Source organism: Chrysemys picta, chromosome 11, assembly GCF_011386835.1.
Source record: "Chrysemys picta bellii isolate R12L10 chromosome 11, ASM1138683v2, whole genome shotgun sequence".
Lineage (NCBI taxonomy): Eukaryota > Metazoa > Chordata > Testudines > Emydidae > Chrysemys > Chrysemys picta.
This window is the reverse complement of record NC_088801.1, coordinates 51,959,488-51,981,688: the sequence shown is the minus strand read 5'-3', so window position 1 is coordinate 51,981,688 and position 22,201 is coordinate 51,959,488. Positions and strand designations below refer to the sequence as shown.

At 39.8% G+C, this 22,201-nt stretch overlaps 1 protein-coding gene across 10 annotated transcripts in view; it reads left to right on the top strand.

Moving 5' to 3' along the window:
* The window catches only part of STAT4 (signal transducer and activator of transcription 4), a 68,343-nt gene that overhangs the window by 27,410 nt on the left and 18,732 nt on the right, over positions 1-22,201 (top strand). For 5 of the 10 annotated variants that reach the window (XR_010591614.1, XM_005306806.5, XM_005306810.5 and 2 more), the window contains exons 4-14: positions 7,242-7,340; positions 9,047-9,139; positions 10,699-10,777; positions 12,214-12,299; positions 13,281-13,432; positions 15,076-15,234; positions 16,087-16,179; positions 17,091-17,150; positions 19,282-19,299; positions 19,386-19,479; positions 20,902-20,946. Coding sequence is in view for 9 of the 10 variants with exons in the window: in XM_005306806.5 (XP_005306863.1) it covers positions 7,242-7,340; positions 9,047-9,139; positions 10,699-10,777; positions 12,214-12,299; positions 13,281-13,432; positions 15,076-15,234; positions 16,087-16,179; positions 17,091-17,150; positions 19,282-19,299; positions 19,386-19,479; positions 20,902-20,946 (978 nt within the window). In the remaining variant the exon portion in view is untranslated. Of the gene's footprint in view, positions 1-971; positions 1,085-7,241; positions 7,341-9,046; positions 9,140-10,698; positions 10,778-12,213; positions 12,300-13,280; positions 13,433-15,075; positions 15,235-16,086; positions 16,180-17,090; positions 17,151-19,281; positions 19,300-19,385; positions 19,480-20,901; positions 20,947-22,201 lie in introns of those variants that run through there. The other 5 variants (XM_008172909.4, XM_065562014.1, XM_065562017.1 and 2 more) reach the window with 4 other exon arrangements.

Sequence of the window (22,201 nt, the reverse complement as noted above, 5' to 3'; positions counted from 1 at the left end):
AACAAAACCTGGGAAGTCCAGAGTTGACATCCCTGATACTTCCACTTTTTAAAAAATAGCAGGGAAAAATCCACCAAACCTAAAAATATTTTTGTAAAGAATCAAAAAGGACACAAGCCCAATTAAAAAATAAAAAGACTCCTTTGCAGGTGAGTGACTTTCTCAAGATCACACAGCAGGTCAGTGTACGTCAAAGTAGAACCCAACAGTCCTAACTTCCAGTCCCCTGCTTTAGTCACTATCCACACAGTCATTCAGATTCTCAGCTGGTGCATACCAGAGTCACTTCCATTGAAGTATATCCACTATTAGTGATCTGCAGAGCATGTACTTGTGGTCTGTGTAAAGCTGGGGGTACCTTATAAAAATCTGATCAGATCTTAGTACAGTTTGAAGTGCTGGCTGTTTCTCTTTGTTTTCAGCTGCTATATCACCTGAAGCAAAGCTAAGAATTAAATACTTATATTAATTTACCATATAAGCAATTGCTGTAGTTGCTATAGGACTGTTATGAGATCATGATTTGTAGATGAACTGTGTGAAAGAGAAGTGGCCCACATGATCGCAGATGAGAGAGGAGGTGTCCACAAGAGGGTCTGTCAATTAAGTTGTGGTCCACACTATAAAAAAAAATGTTGAGAACTCTCTGGTCTAAATGACTTGTTTCACATTAAGCAATAAAACAGAGTTGCCAACTTTAGCATAAAAATCACAAACGATACTGACGGACGTTTTGAAGCACTTTGAGATTTGCTGATGAAAAGCACTACATAAGAGCTAGATACTGTAGTATTGTTATAGCAAGTCTTGATGTTTTTTAAAGTTTTCCATGATCTTACAACTGCTGGCATCAAACTCATGAATTTTCCCATATTCAAAATGGACACCATCTCATTACTTTCAATGGAGATGAAGCAAGCTGTTCTCAGTTAAGATGGCCAACGTTTCCCTGCAGTCTTTGTATCCTGAAGTGAGGCTGCCTCTAGCTGCCTACTCTCACCATTTCCAATCCAACTGAAGCTTGCTTGGGACAGTGACTGAGTGAGCTCTATGATTAGGGGTCTGGGCGGGAAACTATAAGAAGGTAAGAGACTGTAGGAAGCAAGAGAGGAACTGAAGAGGTACAAGAGACTGAGGGGGTGCAGGAGAATTCTGGATTTACCTGGGCAAAACTACACATTTGCACATAGAAAGGAGTTTCTAGGCACCAAATAATAATTGCAGCCTAAAACTAATTAAATATGCATTCCCCCCATTTAGCCTGCACAAATGCCTTTCTACATCCGCACATGCAAGATTTTGTATTTATTAATATTGGACATTCTTCTACAAGCTGCTTGAAAACTTGGCCAAAAATATCTATCCCAAAAGGTTATTGTGAATTAACTGTTTTAGCAGTAATCAGTTTCTCTTTTTCTTCATGATCTATTAAGATATTTGTACCTCATCAGTTGTCTTATATGGAGTGCAGAATCTATATGCTCTGTGGGAAATGAATGGGGTTTTTTTCTTAGTAAATGTCATCAGCATTCAGAGAATATTTTCACCTGTTCAGAATGAAAGCATTTTCCACTAACTGTTTGCTTCATTTAACAGTGTCCTGGTAGATACTGAGAAAAAAAAAACTGTCCAAATATTAATTAGTTATATATTGTAGATCATTATGTAAATGTTTTTATATTAGGAAAGGAAATATTTTTATATTTAGGAAACAAAGGAAAGGAGCAGGAAAATATTTTTGATAGAGGAAATTTTAGTAAATTGAAAAGATAAAAACAAGACTTTCAGATGAAAAGTTCACCCCAGCTCTCTTCTCTGTTGGCCTTCCTTTAGACTATTTTAGGTATTAACAAGCCCATCAACACTTACAAGAAAAACCCAGAGGCTTGAAATCAAGTTATGGGAAATAACTAAAGGAAGCAAAGATTTCCCACTGTCTTGGTTTAAAACTTATTCACAGTAGAAAACTGCTATAAGAGTAAAGTGTTTATCAAGATACTTGATGGTTTTTTTATATACATAAACAAATACAATACTGCCTAATTTTGGAATCTGTACTCTCCTTTGCTGGCTGGCAGGATGGCATGGTACATTATATCACAATATTGGATTGGATTCCCTGACTTCAGGCTCTTTTCTGAATTTTTTCCATCTTCTTCTGCCCACACCATCTTTTTTTGACCCTCCAGTTTTGTGAGATCATTTTCTGCTTCTCACTGAATGGCCAATTTCATGCTTAGCCAAATTTTGTCTTCAACTACATTGGTTAACTAAGGGCAAAATTGAACCAGGATGGGATTTTTTGCGGAGACTTTAAACTGATATTGAAGAAAATGGGGTGGTGATCTGCATACTTTTTTCAACAGCAAATACAATAATCATTGAGAGTTGTATAAAACGAGTTGGGACATTAAGTGTTAAGCCTTTAAATATGTTATTCTGTCTAGCAGAGACAAGCTGGGTGATGCAATATAGCTTATAAACGAGCTTCAATCTTGTTATTTTTAAGACACTATCTGCGTTCTGTTAGGATGGAATTCACTCACTGGTGTTGATGCCAAAGCAGTTCCCAGTGCAGCAGCACCATGTGTCCACAAACATTTATGTAGCAGAGCCAAGCAATCACAGCCCCTGCCTCACACAGGCTGCAGAGGTGACCTGCACTCCTGTGGTGAGCGAGGGGTGAGAGACCACCAGTCAGTGTGTAGTTTATTACACACAAAACTTATTTACTTGAGCTTTGTGGGGCTGAGAGGGAAAGGAGTTAATTCCCCCTTAATCACTTTGGTCTCTTAAACAGCTCAGTCATTAATTTTTTTCATTGTGAAAAAAAAAAAGAGACAAGAAAAAAGTTTTGTGTACAACTGGTATCTGTAGAAATGCTGGGAAAGTCCCTGTTACCTGGTGATCGTATGGCGGGGGATTTTAAATCATCCCACTGACAAGAGTTTCTTTTGAAACGCCTTTTCTATGTAAATACATTTCCTGACTCCAACACAGAATTTCATTTTTTTGTTGACTTAGTTAAACAGCTTTTGTTTGAATCCTGTCTCTTTCACTTGACAATGACAAAAAACTACAGAGTCTGAGGGATTTAGTTTTTGCCCTCTTTTGGTTCTTTGGGATTGCCACTCCTCAGACATCTATGACCCTCTGACCTCAGCTTATCCCCATGCCCCCAGTCTAAGGCTTAAAATGGGCTCAAAGGCTCAGCCTAAACTGAAAGAGAGGTCTCTGACTGCATGTTATGATCCCCTTCTGCAATCCATGTGGGCAGACCCTTATGTCCTGGGGCTCTTTATGGGGACACGGGTCTGCCCATGACAATCTGACTGCAATATCAGGGCTGTGGTGTATTAAACACGCTGCTTAAACCCTAAGATTTTGTTACAGGCTGGTGGGATTCTGTTGCTGGGCAGTTCCTAAGACAGACTACCCACTCCTCAGGCTGTCCACTTGCAGATTGCCTGTGGAGACACCATGACACAGCAAAGACTCCTTCCAGCCAGCCATCTCCAGGACAGAACACTCAAATGTAGGAGATAGGACAGTAAAGAATATCAGCAAACAAAAATTATAAGAATTAGAAAGAACTAGCTAAACATCAGGACTCGTTCCTCAGCTGGTATAAATTAGCCATTGATTTCAATTGAAGTTATGCTATTTTACACCAGTTGAGGATTTGGCCACCCCTTAATCTTGTCCCTTTCCACATGAAGCACCGCTCTAGTCAAACAGGATGAGGCTTCAATATTTTGCAGGAATATCCTCAAATCCCAGTCCTGATCACATGTGATGTCCCATGTTCTCCTCACCTCCTTTTGTGTATGTTGAAGGTCGGAGCAAAGTTTCATTCGGAATTTGCTGAGGGCTAGATTGACAAGATTCCCATACAGGGGAGTAAGAAGCCTCCTTTTACCACTGCATGGGCTACACCCTTGTGTCCACATGACCAGTGATAAGGAAGCACTATGCACCTGTTCACTCTCCTTCATTCCTACAGAGCCAATGGGTGGGAAGTGGGCAGAGAGAATTGAGGAATGTGCAGAAGTTTGGCTCTGCTCCTATAACACACTGGCCAGGTACAAGAAAGAGTTTGTATAGATCAGTAAATAACCAACTACCTTTCCCACCAACCTTCCCCTTATCTTCACCCCACAGCAAGGAGGCGGCCAGGAGGGAATTGTGCTTGAGAGGGGTGTCTGAGGTGCAGTGATTCCTAGAATAGTGCTGGTTATCCGCCACCACCTTGCTCAGGGCTGTGCCTAAAATCACAATCTAGCCCTTGCCCTTTATTCCCCAAAGCAAGTGACTGCTATCATAGAACATCCTTTCTTTTTAGGTTATGTACATAGTGAATTTGAGTCCACGGTGATGTTAAAGTCTTCACTGCTGAATGTAAGCACAACTCCTTGAACTTGTCACAACCTTTTCAGCACACTTCAAAGGGACATTAGGAGATACAGCACATGTGGCAGCTGTGGGAAGTTTATTTTACCCCATATAGCAGGTACATTACTTAGCATTCAGTTGGTTAACTCTGAAGCCTTGTTTCAACACTAAAGGCTGGTCTACCCTACCGCTTAGTCGATGTAACTTACGGCACTCACGGGTGTGAAAAAGACACCCCCCTGAGCGACGTAAGTTACATCGGCCTAAGTCCTATCCACACTGGCGCTATATCAGTGGGAGATGCTCTCCCGCCGACACAGCTTCTGCCTCTCACAGAGTTAGAGTTATTAAGCTGATGGGAGAGTGCTCTCCAGTTGGCAAAGCACATCTTCACCAGATGTGCTACAGCGGTGCAGCTGTGCTAATGTAGCACTTGATTGTAGACTTGCCCGGTGTGATGAAAGCCAAAGCTTCTCTGGGAAGGATAGGTAATCCTTCACTCCCCATTCAATTGACTGCAAAAGTCCTGTGCCTTTTACATCAGTGCCATTTCTGTCTGGCAGCACAACACTATGGGCAGCACAATGTTTAATAACAAGCAGCCAGTCCCAGTGATTAAAATGATTTGTAGTTCTCTTGAAGGTCCATCTTTCTCTCATACTCTGCTGCCTTGCAACTGCAGCCAGCGTATGCAATGAAAAACACCCTCCAGCTATCCATGCCTCAACCAAAAACACCAAGGGATTTTTTCTACATTTTTTGCATTTAGTGCTACTGCTAAGAATTCAACTGTGCAATCACACTGATGTGAAAAGATATGATGAGTCTGTGCACTTTTCCATCACACATTGACAGACAATGGAACATGTGGTTTAAGAAATAAAGAGATGTTTTAAGAATTGTGAAGCTGATTGTGCCAGGCAAAGAAAAAGCAAGAATAAGAAAAATACTTAATAGAAACAAAGCCAGATGAGAGTGAAAACTAAATTAGAAAGATGGAGAAGGGGAAACACTGCAAGAGAGACTAAGTATTTGATTCTGGAATAGTGTGAGAAATTGTACTATACAAATGATAATAAAAATATGAAAAAACACTAAGGTAAACAAATATTACAGAAAAAGAGACAAAAGCACAAAAGAATATTACCGTGAAAGGCACTGCTTCAGGGAAGGGGTACAGGCTTTCTAGTTTGCCAAAGACAGCACAAACTTTATTAATATTTGGTCCCCTTTGGCCTGATTCTCATCTCACAATAGTTCTAAACTAGTATAACTCCATTAAAGATAGTGATTCTGCCCCTAGTTTACATTAGTGTAAATGAGAGGAAAATTGGGCTCCTTGTCTTGGGATGAGAGCTGCTTCTTCCATGTGTTATTGGAATGAAAATTGTTCAAAGAGGTTGGCTAAAATGAGAACAGATTTAAGTCTATTGGTATATACTGGGGAAGGCTTTTCTGCGTACATAGTTACTATGCTGATATGTGGTATATAGTTTTCTTGCTCAAATGCATACTACATGCTGGATTGAAAATGGAAAACCTGATTAAAAAAAATGCATCAAAAATATGCTGACAAGAAAACCATCTCAAACCAGATACGTTTTCATTTGAAGGTCAAATTGTTCCATTGCCATATGTAACTCATGGCTATAATTTAATAATCTTTATAGTAATATATTTACAATAATGGCACGAATTGATTCTGCATTGCTGCATAAACCTACATGCAGTAATACGTTTTATCGGATTATTGTAATCAATTTAATCATGATTTGCTTTTAAAGAGGCTTTAAATCCACATTGTTTTTAAATCCACTACTACTGTAGAAGCCTCCATATTATCTAGACATACAAATAAGTTACTTAAGATGCCTTTTGATTTGTACTGTAATATTTGTCCTCCCACCCTATTTGCTCCTACCTCCTCATTAAACTTACTTGTGTGACTGGTCTGTAAGACTGTAAGCCAGGGGTCGGCAACCTTTCAGAAGTGTTGTGCCGAGTCTTCATTTATTCACTCTCATTTAAGGTTTCACGTGCCAGTAATACATGTTAACGTTTTTAGAAGGTCTCTTTCTATAAGTCTTTAATATATAACTAAACTATTATTGTATGTAAAGTAAATAAGGTTTTTAAAATGTTTAAGAAGCTTCATTTAAAATTAAATTAAAATGCAGAGCCCCCTGGACCAGTGGCCAGGACCTGGGCAGTGTGAGTGCCACTGAAAATCAGCTTGTGTGCCACCTTTGGCACGCATGCCAGAGGTTGCTTACCCCTGCTGGAAGCTCTTGGGAGCAGGGACTATGTCATGCCCTGTGTGTTTGTATAGCACTTAGCACAGCAGGACTCTGATAGGGGCCTTTAGGTGCTGCTGGGATGTGAATAAATAATAATAAATACCATATGAATGTATGCAGTACTTGTCTTTAAAGAAGTCATGCAGTTGCATCAAGTCGGCTTAGTCGACAGTACAAATATTCTCAAAAAAACTCCAACCATTGTTAACGCCTTGTCAGCTGAATCAGCATTAGCATCATTGGGAGCCCCAACGCGCATGGCTCTCTGTGTACCAGCATTGTGTCATCTAATCCAGCTCAGAACAAGTCTAAATGATACGGTGCTGAAAATGGTGTCACTAGCAGGCAGGCTATCTACATAAGGGCTCCCGTTGTGGTTAACACTGGTTTATAGCTGAATTGGTGTTAGCAATGGTGGGAAATATTAGCAAAGTCTCCTAAACCTTTCCAAGGCCAGTCAGTAGACAGTGAAATCAAGATTTTTATTATTTACATAGGGAAGACCCTAGATTTCTTTTAATTTTAACATTTACAATTTATTTATGTTTGCAGGGAAAATATCATGGTAATCCTATGCACATAGCAGTTATTATTTCAAACTGCTTAAGAGAAGAGAGAAGGATATTGGCTGCAGCCAGCATGCCGGTACAGGTAACATATTACATTTTATTAATCTGCTTTGGCCATGTTGATCACTTGTACTGAGGACCAAATTCTGTCCTCTTATGATGAAACCAACAGGAACAGTGAGGGCAAGATCTGGCCGTCTGTCTCCAAATCGTATAAACAGCATGTGCACATTTGTGTTTGCAGAATCAGGACCTTACACATTAATTTAAGTAACTTCAATATGTTACTATTAATCTTAAGAAACTATAGGAATGCCTTGTGAGAGACGGTGTTATTTCTGAACACAGGCACCGACTTTCCAAAGTGCCAGGGGGTGCTTGACCCCCCCCCCCCGGCTCTGCCCCTCTCCACCCCTTTCCCCAAGGCCCCACCTTGCCCTACCTTTTCCCACCCCACCTCTTCCCGCCCACGCTCCACCCCTGAATGCACAGCATCCTCACTCCTCCCCCCTCCATCCCAGCCTCCTGCATACCGCAAAACAGCTGTTCGCGGTGGGCGGGAGGTGCTGATCCGTGGGGCCTGCCAGTGGGCGAGAGGCGCTTGGGTGGGGGGGGTAGCGGGGAGCTAATGGGGGGCTGGCGGTGGGTGCTCAGCACCCACCATTTTTCCCCCCATGGGTGCCCCAGCCCCAGACCACCCACGGAGTCGGCGCCTATGTTTCTGAAGCATGGAGCAGTTTTTAAACTTGTTTTGTATAAGACAAGTTTCATTGTTAAGTTTTAGCTTGTATTTATTATGTAATACTTGTTATGCTAATGATTATAGACTTTAAGGACAGAGGGACCATTGTGATCATCTAGTCTGGCCTCCTGCACATTGCAGGCCACAGAACTTTACTCACACTTGAAATAGACCCCTAACCTCTGGCTGAGTTATTGAAGTCCTCAGATCATGGTTTAAAGACTTCAAGTTACAGAGAATTCACCATTTATACTAGTTTAAACCTGCAAGTGACCCGTGCCCAATGCTGCAGAGGAAGGTGAAACCCCCCCAGGTCTCGGCCAATCTGACCCGGGGGAAATTCCTTTCCAACCCCAAATATGGCAGTCAGGTAGACCCTGAGCATGTGGGCAAGACCCACCGGGCAAACATCTGGGAAAGAATTCTCTGTAGTAACTCAGAGCCTTCCCCATCTAATGTCCTGCCTCCAGCCGGTTGGGATTTTTGCTACTGGCAGTTGCTGATGGGCCACATGCCATCGTAGGTAGTTCCATTATACCATCCCCTCCATAAACTTATTAAAAGAAGTTAATATATTTTTTAAAACCACACAAGAAAATCCCAAACTGTACAATATACATTGTGAAAACTGTTATATTGATGGAAAAATTCAGACAGATTAATTTAAGTTCTGTTAATAAGTTAATTAACTTGTGCATAGAATGTTTGTGCTTTCTGAGGTGTTAAAATATTTTTTCAGCAATATAAAAATCTTCCTACAATATATTTTCATTTTGGATTTTCTTGTTTGTTAAACATATATTAAATTTTAAAATGTTTGCAGCACTACCTGTATCCATTCGGATCTCAAGATCCAGTGGGCGGTGTTTATCAGTCTGTGGAACTACAGTGATTTACACCAGCTGAAGAGCTAGCCCTAAATTCCATCTTCTGTGCTAGATGTTGTAGTGGAGTTATTTGTATGGAATGTTCTATATAAGGCAAAATATCATTGCTGTTTAAGATATCCTAGATGGTCTACACACTACGTATTTAATTTGTTCTAGGGACCACTGGAAAAACAATTGCAGAATTCCGTAGTTTCAGAAAGACAAAGAAATGTGGAGCACAAAGTATCCGCCATTAAGAACAGTGCCCAGGTATGTTGTGTCTGTTACAGTCTGAGCCATTGTGTCAGGTTCTAGGACTCCGCACAGAGATACAGATTTATTACATTAGATTCAGTCACACAGCCTGTTCAACTGGAGCCTAGTACTTCATCTCAGAAGTATCTCTCTATAGTAGAGGCAACTAAGGACAGAGAAAGAGAGGTCCTGCAGGGATAATACTAGAAACAATTTACCTCAAGAAGTTTGGCTTGTTGTTCTTTATATAACAACAAAGGAAAAAAACAGAAAAGGGAAGAGTTTGAGTATCAAACCCAGGGAAAGGGGCACTGGATCAGCACTTATATATTTAGGGTCCAGATAGCGTCACAGAGGAGAAGCAACTGGAGGCGGAGGCCCAGCAGCCTGCCCATAATGTTGGTGAGCATTGACCCTCTTCTGCAAACTGCTGCATAGAATCTGTTGCTGGGGCTTTTTGTACGGAGGGTGAATTTCATTGAAAAGGAAAGGGTAAATAAGAATAATGGTTAGGAGCTACATTTTTTTTTAAATAATGTATGCTTGAGTTGTACGTGAAAAACAGCCAACTGTGCATGCAACTGCACACCTTGCATTTGCATTTCCAAAGTTTAGTCCCCAAAATAGGAAAAAAAACAAAACAATAACAGATGTGACTGTCTGTGCACACATCTAGATTTGGAGACTGGATTTTGGATTTTTATAAAAACAAATGAAAAATTAGAGCTCTCAGTTAAAAAAGGGAAATTATCCTGCTGTGGCAATACTCTGCAAGCAGGTGTTTTTGTGTGCACATCAAGATGGTAGAAGTGTTTTGTAGTTTTTTGTTTTTTGTTTTTAATTTGTTCTTGGGCTTATACTTTTAAAGATAAATTCTTTTCTTGGATATCCACATTAAAAATCCCCATGCCATACTTTGCATAGCTGTGTGTTCAAATCCACAAGCATAATTTAATATTCTTCAAAGAATAATAATTTACAGTACCAAACTACTATATTTTAAAAAGTGGGTGGGGGGAGGGGCATCCATGGTATGTTTAAGTGTCAAATGGCAATTACTCTAATAGTTTACATAAATGTATTTTAGTTAGGTTTATATTATTGATAAGCAATCTCAACTAATTTTAGTCATTTCTACTTTCAAACAAATAAAGATTTGAATTATTATTTGGGGAGACCGGTTTAGATGAAAATAAATGATGTTGCCAGATACATACGGTGTCTCATTCTGCAGGCAAAACCTGAATCAATGTAGTTTTGCCACAGCAGAGTTCATGATTGGGCTGATTGTATCAATAAAAATAGGGTGTGAAAGAGGATAATATGTGACTTTACTGGGATGCAATGAATGGAACCCTTCAATATTATGGTCTGCAGCTGCACACAAAATTATCATTTTTTTGGTGAGATTAGTGAGTAGGAGATAAACAGTACTGTCAAGTCTGACAGGGAAGGGAAATATTGAAAGAAGTTAACTACAATCTAGGTAAAAATAAAATAATGTAAATTAGAAACTGTCAGATATGGTAAACCCTCAAGTGCTATGCTGATTTTTTTTTTTAATTTATAAAAAGATGACAGAACAAGATGTCAAATACTTAGAAGATTTGCAAGAGGAGTTTGACTTCAGGTATAAAACAATACAGAGCCTAGGTAAGCTTTTTCATAATTATTTTAAGATTCTGTGAGAAAATGTTGATTATAGGGCTAGATTCCAGTCTCAGATGTGTTTTGTGTATTATCTTCCACGCATACATAAGCACAGAAGCTGATATTTTGAGATATATGCATGATGTGTATGCAAAACTGCTATCTGTGCCATAATGCACACTTCTGGGGCTAAAAAAGTAATAATATCTTCAGTGTCCAGATGCAGTTATTTTCTGTAAATGAGCTATGAAGCAGTGTGGTCAAGTCTTGGAAATTATGGTCTTCATAGTTTAGAGGACATTTTTTTCATGTTTAACATAGCCCTTCCTCTTACAGAGTGGAATGTATAGGACCCCGTGCTTTCCCCCATAGTGGAGTTTTCTGAAACCAATTTATTAGTCACTAACTTGGCCTTCCAGTCTTTTTGACCAGAGCTGTGTTAATCATCTGGTAAGCATTCCAAATGCAAGCTTGAGCAGCCTGCAGTGATTCTGGGATCTGCAGCCTGTCACACTGCAACAACTTCTTCATGATCCTCCTTCAGAAATGAAACTGGCACACAGCTATGACTGCACTGAGACCTTAATGGCACCTCCCTTTTAACATGTAGAGAAATCTGGGCCTCTAGATGCCCCAAGTTCTTCAGCATGCCAAACATATGAGACTGAGATTTAACATGTCAGAGCACAAATTTCAATGGAAGGCACATGCCAGGGCCCAGCATAAACATAGACGGCATTACGTTCGTCTTTGAAAGTAGTTGGAGATGTAGAGAAAGTGAGGGGTATAGAGCTGCAGAGGAAGAGGGAGTGGGTCACGCTAGGAAGACGTGAAGCCAGTAGACGACCAGTAGCAGGAAAGATCACGTCAAGGCAAAAACACCTAGTAACCTGTACTCACAACTTCCAAAATTCTCATGGTTAGGCGCACCATAAAATTCCCCATCCAAAATGCCAAACCTTCTTGCACCTTTCCCCCGCCTGCAAATATTTCCTCAACCGGACACATGGTTCACGCTAAGATTCCAAAGAACTTTGCTAGAATTACTGACAGCATCATGCACAATATTATTTTATTTTATAATGGCTCATCACAATTCAATATTTGAATCCCAGCCAAATCAGAATTATATAATGAAATAAGAGTATACACAGACATAAGAATCTAATAATGCTATTCATTTCTTCCCTATACTCCTCCTGTTCCACACAAGAAAAAAAAAATCAAAATACCCAGCTCCTATAATAATTCTTAAATTCATATTAGAGTCGTAATTTCAATTGAAATTATTAATAAACTTTAATTACAAACAGTAGTAGATTTCTTTACTAGCTACCAGGATATAATCGGTTTAAGGCTTCCCACCCCCTATCCCGATTGTAAACACATACGCTTATACTGAGGTTACCATATGATTTTTTTTTCTCTTCCCCTTGTAGAACAGGGTGACAAAAACAGCGTCCTGATGAAACAGGAAATGGTGATGTTGCAGGAAATGCTGAATACCTTAGACTACAAAAGAAAGGTTGGTAACATATTTTGTCATTTGTGGTTCATTTGCTTTCTCCCCCTGCTCCCACACTGAATGATCACATGTAAGGCGGCATTTGCACAAACTCTCCCATCAAAAAGAGCAGGTAAATATCATTTTGTGTTACAAATATCAGGGGGATGATGGGGTGAGGAGTTTACTAGCAATTAAATAACTGGCAATTCTAAAGAGTACAACTAAGGGCATGAGCCTGTTAGTTGGCAGGTGAGGATTAACCATCACCTCACAGGAACTGTTCTGGATTCATCCCCTTTGTTTGCAAGTTACTGCATTTAAAGGCAGGGAAAAAACCCACTCCAGATCAATGTAGTCCCATAACCACAAAACCAGACATCACACCATTGAGTGTAGTTGAATGCCAACTGATGGTGGGGAAAGCACTCCATCTATGTCTATTTTTTTTGCTGTTCGCCTTGGAATAGCTTAAAAACTTCCATATAATTTCCACATAGACTTTTCATCATTAAAGAAAAGTCTATGTGGGGATACAATCGAAGATCACGGAAAGGAGCTTGTGACCTTAACGGTGCTTCTACATGGCAAGGTCCTGAAGGTGTTACGCCATAATAAATTCACTAAAAAAAAAAAAAAATTATCTGTAAAAAGAATTCATTAATATTCAGGACTATTTTTAGTATAATGGATGGAGAATTCAGTCACCTGAACCTAAGCAGTAGAGGTATAAGTATGGTCACTTTCTCAGAAATAAAAATTAATCCATAAGCATTAGAACATTATATATTTAAAGCCTTAAGTAATTTGAATATGGGGTTTCAAAGAGAAACGCTTAAAAACAAGGTGAATCCAAAACACTTTATTGCACATTAACGTATTGCACATTTTTCCTAACTCTCAGAAATTAAAATTTATGACCAACATTATAATTGGCTTCATTTGTAAGCTTTATTGGTGTTCCCTGTGATCAGTTGGTGACACTTTTCCTATTCCTTTCAGGAAGTACTTAATAAAATGACACAAGTAATAAATGAAAGTGATGTCTTGATGAACAACATGCTGCTTGAAGAACTTCTAGACTGGAAGAGGCGCCAGCAAATTGCCTGCATTGGAGGTCCTCTACATAGTGGGCTTGATCAGCTCCAGAACTGGTAAACTTACATTTACTTTAAGTTTCCAGTGAAAACCACAGGAAGTCTGCTGCTTCACAGTAGCCCAGCACATGTAAAAAGATACAACAGCAGCTCTCATGGAACCTTATGTATGAATTAAATGAGTTTGCTACTGATATGGTAGCAGTTAAGGAAATAAGTAACTGAAATGCAATGGGCTTTGATAGGTATAATCTCCTGTTAGAATGAATACAAAACAACAAGCTATACACGGAGACTCATCATTTGCAGATTATCAAACAAAACAACAGCGACAAGCCTCCCATATATCACATACACTTCCTCAAAGGAGTTTTGCTAAAAAGAAATAAATAGTTTGATTAAAACCACACATAAATGTACAGATCTAGTCAAAAACCCACAGAGAAACAACGCTCTAATCTCATGGAGTATGACTTCTCTGTGCGTATTAGAGTGGCACACTGAGCTCACTAAACTCGTCACTTGAGGACAGTGGGAGTTTTATCGGGGGAAGAAATAGGTAAAGACTTCATGCTTTGACTCATTCAGTGCAACACTTCACCAGATTTGAAACAATAGGTCATTGTAACAAGTAGGAGTTTAAGGAGAGATCATAGCCTGTATTTGAAAATACCACAAGGCTCAAAAGGAGGTTGTCATATCTAGATTCAAAGTTCAAATTGGAACATAAACATAATTAAATTTGACAATTATAATGGAGCCAGAGAAAATTCTTGTTCCATTCAGAGCCTTCCCAACAATTTTTTATGTCCCATTAAGTTTTTTCCCCTCACTGGAAGAGGTATAGTGAAGGTCAGCAAGGAAAAAAGGAAAGAATGGTAGAGGGGAACAACCAAAAACAAAACCATTTTTCACTGTTGGAAAAGTTTTAGTTTTTCATCAGAAAATTGATAGCAAAATTAAAATTTGTATTTTGGTTGAAAATCTTTTTTGTTTGTTTGTTACCAAAATATTTTTTCAATAAAAAATTTTTAACCAGCTCTACCTGATCGTATTTGGTCCTGCCATGCGGGCAGGGGACTGGACTTGATGACCTCTCGAGGTCCCTTCCAGTCCTAGAATCTATGAATCTTTTTGTAAGGACCTATGTGAATTTGTGACAAAGATATAACAGGACAAATCTTTAAGTCCCTGCTCAGTTTTTTAATCCACTCCTCACACAGTTATGAGAAGGGAGACTTTTTTCAGAGTCCCATATGGGATTTTAGCCACATGAATCTCATTAAGGTAAACTGATAACCAAGTGTGCTTGGGCTGGATTTTCACAGTCATCTCCTCACTTCTCTGGGATATAAATGTTCTTCTCTTAAAGAGCATGTTTTGCAAAAATACTACTGAGCTGTGGCATTGTTGTCCTGTAGTAGTGGTTGCATATATATTTCTCTTTAGCAAGTCATAGGCAGCTTCAAGTCAGTCTCAATGAGGTCTTTTGGGAAAGGGCTAATTTCTGAAATGATATAGGAACAATTTGGCCAATGGTTCACATGTATTCATTTAACTGGCTGAAGTTAGCTTGTATAAGGTTAGTAAATGACAATCAATTCTAATTCTATGATTTTTCTGACAAGAACTTCAGTAACTTTTATGTTCTAATAAGCAATTTATATGAGAGAATGTAACAATCATTTGTTCTGCAATAGTTTTACACTGCTGGCAGAGAGCCTTTTTCAAGTAAGAAGGCAACTGGAAAAATTGGATGAGCTGTTGACTAAACTGACTTATGACGGAGATCCTATTCTACTGCAAAGGCCTCACCTGTTGGAAAGAGTCAACTTCTTGCTCTACAATCTTTTCCGAAGGTACATCGGCTATTATACATTTTGTGTGTCATTTAAGATGCAGGAACAAACACAATTTATCATTGAAAAGAAAAAAACCTGAACATATCTGCAGTGATTTTAGAGCTTGGTATTTAAAGGTGATGAGCACCTACAACACTAACAGACATTGGTAGGAGCCTGGGGATAGGAATTTCACAAATCAGGCCCTTAAAGTTTTGTGGTCAAGTTCTGCCTTTGGATAAACATGCATAACTCCCATTGATTTCAACAGGAATCCTCCATGTGCCTCTGTGAACAAGGCCTGGTGTGGGACTAGGGGATGCCAAATTCTTCCATGCATCTCCTCCTCCGCCATGAGTGCCACACTCACGCATCCCTTTTAGTTTCTTCCTTTTAAGTAAACCATATTTTGTTACTGTTCCATCCCTGGTGTTTTGCCTATGCTGTGGATGTACCACATGTGACTGCACTGTTAGCACATACCTAGGATTGGCCCTGTCTGAGAGCAAAATTTGGCCATTTGTCTTTAAAATATGACAAATGTGAAATAATTGTTGTATTTCATGTTTTAGACATTTTCTTGGAACCGATTTTGTAGCATGTTTTCCTGCCTCATTTGTGGTGGTGACTCTTTCCTGCATCTTTTAGCGGAATATGATATCTGTGCTATGATGTATTATATTATATTCAACTAGTTCATTTTTTATGGGAATAACGCACAAGAAATTCAGAGAAAGTGAGTGTTGGACTGGGATGTACACCTGCCACTCCAATATGTATAGAAAACTCACCCTCCATGATATGAAAGCCTTTTGACTAGTTCTGTACATTTATGCATGCTTTTAATCAAGCTATTTCTTTGCCAACTAGTTCATTTGTGATTGAAAGGCAGCCCTGCATGCCCACCCATCCCCAGAGGCCAATGGTACTTAAAACTTTAATACAGTTCACTGTTAAACTAAGGTAAGTAAAGGAAGACTAGCGTTAATTCCTTTATTTCCATATTACATTATATCCTGGGAGAGCCAACGTTTAACACATTGGGCCAAATCTCGATGACTACACTCAAGCAGAGATCCTATTGCCTTCAATGAGAATTTTCTTGAGTAAGGACATACATATACTGTGGTCCAAATTCTGCCACCTACAACTGTACATGGAGTAAGATACTGTTCAACATGAGTGAAAGTAGCAGCTTCTCACTGTGAGTAAAGACTTCAGATGTTTGCCAGGTCACATTTTTAAAAAAATCCTTTATTGGATTCTTGCTTTAATGACATTACTAACAAAATAAGGCACAAAAACAAAGTGAATAATAATATATCACATCACACAAGCCATCTCTGCAGTACTTTCAAGGCTACTCTTGCCCACAAGCAAGGTAAATTACTGCATTTTTGGAGGCTCATGTCTTCAACAGCTCAGAGCCTGAATTTGCCACTGGCTCCTTGCCTACTCTGAAAATAGGACTGGATGGTGGAACTCGCAGCTGAATCCCATCCACGAGCAGTAAGAACAGAGGGAACAGGAGGGACGAGGGTACAAGAACCCCCATACTTACTATCCACTTGATGTCTCTCACAACACAGCTGCAGGTCTTATGCAGTAACACTTTGCCTGTGCCCTCCTAACTTTTGTCACATGCCAGCACTTATAATGAAGAGGGAGGCACTTGCCACCTTATCTCCCTCAACTTAAGCTTGGGACCCCGCAAATCATGATACAGCTCTGCTTACTTGGTCTGGTTTTCTTTAAAATGGGATTTTAGAGACCTTTGACTAGGGAACTACCAGCCTTTATTCTATAATGACATGAACTTTATTATATAAAAGGGACAAGTCCTAGTTCTGATTGTTTTATTTTTTATTTCCCAGGCTGCTAATTAAATTGCCAGAGCTGAACTACCAGATCAGAGTGAAAGCAACTATTGACAAGTAAGTGACCACATTATACAGCTAGGGCTCACCGTCTGTGTTGCTGCTTTAGGTGATTTTAAAGTTGTTGTGTTTTTAAAATATAAGACCTATTTGAATGTTAAGGAGGTTTATTAGAGTCAATAACTGCTGAAAGATTTTCTTATGTTTAAAAAAAAAGCTTAATTTTTACTTGATTTTTTTAAAATTTGAGACAGCAATTCCAATGAAGATTTGTAACAGGAGCTGTGTGAAACACAGTGGTTTTGGCTGGCAGCAGCAGCATATTCCTGCAAACCATTTTTCAGCTTTGAGTCCTGTGGGATTGTGCCCCTTGAGTTCTACATTTATACCAAACAAAAAAAAATAAAGGGAACGTGTAACGGTGCGATGACTCACCGGCGTGGCGCCTCCTACTGGCTGTCCAAGGAATTAGCTCTTTTCCAGCTCAGGAGCGCCCTCTGCCGGAGGATGGCTCACCTGCTGCTGGCTCCCCATGTCCCTCCCAGACCCCGGTGCCCTTTGCCCAGGGATTCTGCCCACCACAGTACCTCCTCGCGCTGGGTCTCCCCTCCCAGGGGAACCCCCAACCCTTTAAACCCACCTTGCTTCAGTGGCTACTGCCAGTCATCATCTAGCCCCCCGCTCCCTGGGGCCGACTGCAGTCTGTAAACCACTCATCATCGGCAAGGGGGTTAGGACCTGCTGCCTGTGCCTATCTCTGGGCTGCCCCCTGCAGCCCCAGTACCCTTTTGTAGGCCCTTAACAAGACCTGCAGCCTGGGGTTTTACTAGGCTGGAGCTCCCCAGCTCCCTCTGCTCTTCCGCAACACTGCTCCACCCTAGGTATCCTGCTCCGCTACCAGGCAGCCAGGTCCTTCTCTCTCAGGAGCTAGAGAGAGAGTTCTTTGAGCTCCTGCCTCACAGACCTTTTATAGGGCCAGCTGTGGCCTGATTGGGGCATGGCCCTAGCTATTACTGCCTTCCCCAATCAGCCCATGCTTTTCCTTCAGCCCTAGCCCTCTGCAGGGCTGCTTTGAACCCCTGTTCCTCAGGAGTGCGGCAACCGCCCCACTACAAAACGTCAACCAGTTTTGCCGAGTTTTGGGTGGAAACCATAAGTTAGCCCAGGTTCACTAAAAGATTCTTATACCCAAGTGAACGTAGGTTGTGTGATGAAAGCCAAAGTGCATCTGTCTTTTCAGTGCCCCTATACTCTTGATGAAATCAGGCTGCGTTAATTTGTAATCACAAAACAAATAACTACTAAGGACCTGCTCCTTGAAGAGAATGGGAGTTTCAGGTTTCTCACTGGCTGTTCTCAGCAGAACCTTAGGCCCTAGCCACATTTCAACTTCTAATTGAATGATTCTAACTTGTAATTAGTTAATAGCATAGCTAGCTCTAAAAGCCAATTTATCTCAAAACACCACACAGGCCCAAATCCTGCTAATATTTACATACCTGCTTAACTTCACTTCTGTGAGTAGTTCCATTGATTTCAATTGGACTACTCAGGGTAGTAAAGTTAAGCATGTTCTTGGAGGACTGGTGCTATAGTTAGTAACTATGGAAGCTCAGAGTGTTCCACCCCTGCCAGAGACTGAGCTTTGCACATGGCTGTGTTCCTGTAAGTGGTTCCTCCCATCTTTTTTTTTCCATTTTTCTTTTTTACAGTGTGAACAGGACACCCAAACTGATTTGGTTAGTCCTCCTTCTTCCCAGGTGTCTATGCAGCAGGACATCTCAGAGTGCATTTCTCTACATGCTGATGCTGTGTGCATGTTCTCCAGTCATTCTGTGCCCTGCTGTACAGATGCCTATATTTTCCCAGAATGCATTGATGCAAACAGTTAGGCAGTGTGGTAGCTTTGGATATGCACATATGGTTCTGATGGCAGAAAAAAGGCTGTGGGGGCACAAAGTGAATCATATTACTTATAACTAGCCATGTGTCTGACTGATTACAGAACAAAAGTCACAGCTGGATTTGTAATATGGATGAACCTTTAGAAGCCAAGGCATAATTTAATCTGCTCTTTTTAAAAAGGCGCTATTTAGTTTGAATGCATACTATATATATATATATACACACACACACGCACACACTGGGTTACAGGATATATTTTCTCTTTCTTTTTTTTTTTTTTAAGGAATGTGTCAACTGTAAGGTAAGGCTATAAAAGTTTGAGACTTCTTAATTTATCCCACATTATTTTATCTGCCATTGTGTACATTGTTATAATGTGTTTTCTAGTAATCGCAGATTTGTTCTATGTGGCACTCATGTCAAAGCTATGAATATGGATGAATCTGCAAATGGAAGTCTGTCTGTAGAATTTAGACACTTGGTAAGTTTGCCAGGTACTGTTCTTGTCATGTGACATTGGTAAAGCAATCACAGATTTTTTTTTTTAACCTGAATAAGGAAAACTATATCATTCCTACAGCTGTCTGTCTCTCTCTCTGCTTCACTATAGAGCTTCTGCCTAGAACCTTTCACAGCCCCAACATGCCCCACTTTTTGCTGCAGTTTTAAAGAAACAGCACACATAGCCTCATAGTACTTGCTTTTACTCTCTTTATCAAATATGTGCTATACAATGCTCACTGTTAATACTCTACACAAGATTAGGTACCATGTACTTTCTGCTCTACAAACCAATCTCCCTCCCATCCCCTCTGTGTCCAGTGGCTCTAGATTTTTCATCTGACTTCATATGATTTGTAGCTTTCGCATTTCCATATTTGCTACTGATAATTATTTTGGATATTTTCTCGAATGAACAAATGAGCTGGCCAAGTAGACAAACATTAAATAAAGGAAAATGGGTGTTTGAAATATATTGAATGAAAAATTTTCCCATCAAAAATGGAGTTTTTTCAAAATCAACATTAATTCTGGGTCGCTCATGTCCCTATTCTCCTGATTGGTCCTGCTGCCTGACTGGACTACATCTCCAATGATATGTTGTGGTCTCTTTCTGTGACTTAATCACTGTGGGGCATCGTAGAAGTTCTGCAGGAAAGGAGTCTGCAATTAGAATGCAAGGCTTCACTTTTTGCATTCTTGTTTAGTTTTTTTTTTAATTATGAATTTAGCTTTATTGACATATTAGGAGTTAATTGTGTATTTAAAAAACTTCTTTAAAATAATAAAACTCACTGAATAGATTTATCAAGAAACACCATCAGAGCCTTAATTATAGGTATTCAATATAAATGGTGTACTTATCACAAGATTACCTAGTGCCATTAATTTATGGCAAGGCAGATTTTGATTCCACCAGCCATTAAGACCTGGTCTACACTGGTGGTGGTGGTGGGGGAATCGATCTAAGATATGCAACTTCAGCTACGAGAATAGCATAGCTGAAGTCGATATATCTTAGATCGACTTAGAATCACTTACTTCGCGTCCTCGCGGCGCGGGATCGACGGCTGCTGTTCCCCCGTCGACTCCGCTTCCGCCTCTCCCCGTGGTGGAGTTCCGGAGTCAATGGCAGAGCGATCGGGGATCGATTTGTCATGTCTACACTAGACACGATAAATTGATCCCTGATCGATCGATCACTACCCGCCGATCTGGCGGGTAGTGTAGACATACTATTTTGAGATCCCTGAAGAAATCATATGTTAGTTTCTGAAGGATGCACAGCACAAATAGACCATCACTGTACAACCATAGTAGTAAAACCACTGTAGCGAATACTGCTGCTAAATATTTCCATCTATAAACTTCCTGAATATAGATCTTAATTTCCATTTTACAGCAACCCAAAGAAATGAAATCGAGTGCTGGAAGCAAAGGAAATGAGGTATAAAGTTTTTTAGTTTTGGAATATGTTTTTTTAGGACTTTCAAATAAAAAGTATTTTAGAATGCATTTCCACTGATCTCATTTGTAGGCATGTTAGCTTTTGAAATAAACACAGTCATGATAAACTGAACAGTAGACAGTCGTAATATAATAAAAATACATGAGAACTTTTCAGAAATAAGTTTCTTAGAAGTTTGAATTAAAAAGCCTCAATTTTATACAACAAAAACAGTTGGATTAGACAGCAGGATATATGTATCCAAATGCGTGTGTTTCTTCTTAAGGAGTATTCTTTTAAATTGGGCCTCAACATTTACATTTTGTAAAAACAAAGTTTTATGAAATCCAGAACAAGAGAAATGTTTCCACAGACTTTTTTTTTATTAAGTCCAGTAAGAACAGTTCATTAAATAAATAAACTAAGAGCCAAATTCACAACTGGAATAAGGGTGTAATTGTATTTAAGTCAATGGAGTTGTGCCTTCTTCAATCAGCTTTGAATTTGGTCCTGCTTTGGTAATATTTATCAGAAGCTGGTCTTAGTGCGCCCCCTAGTGGTTAGATTATAATATAAAACTTCAGCTGTGGACTATCCATGCCCTCTGACATTTGGGAGACTTGTGTACACTTCAGCTTTGTAAAGTGAACAGATGTTGTGAGTGACTGCATCCTAGAAGAGTCTAAAAGTATGCTCCTCCCCCTTATACCCCAAAGAAAAATTTACATAACCTCAAAATAGGCATTGTCTTGCTCTCTAAAAAACACACTTTTAAATAGATACCATTAATATTGGTGTAGGGACATCAGTATGAATTAGTATTTCGAGTAAGTTTGCAATTTATCCTCAGGTTTTTGTTTAAGATCAGATTGAAACAAAAATTAGAAACCTACACATGAATGTTCATACGGCTTTAACTGTACCAGTACCAGTATAATTAAAGTGGTATAACCCTCTAGTGTGGATGCAGCTATACCAGTTTAAAAATGGTATGGAATATTCCTGTGTGGGAAGAGGAAAAGCTATACTGGTCTATAGTCAGGAGCGCCACCAGCTTTTTTGCCGCCCTAGGCAGCCGCGGTCGCCGCCCCCCAAATGTTAGCGCCCTAGGCGACCGCCTAGGTCGCCTAATGGGTTGTGCCGGCCCTGTCTACAGTACCTTTCTACCAGTTTAACTGCATCCGCATTAGGTGTTATACTAGTATATCTTTAAAAAAAAATAAAAAAAACCCCACAACACATTCCTAAAAGACAG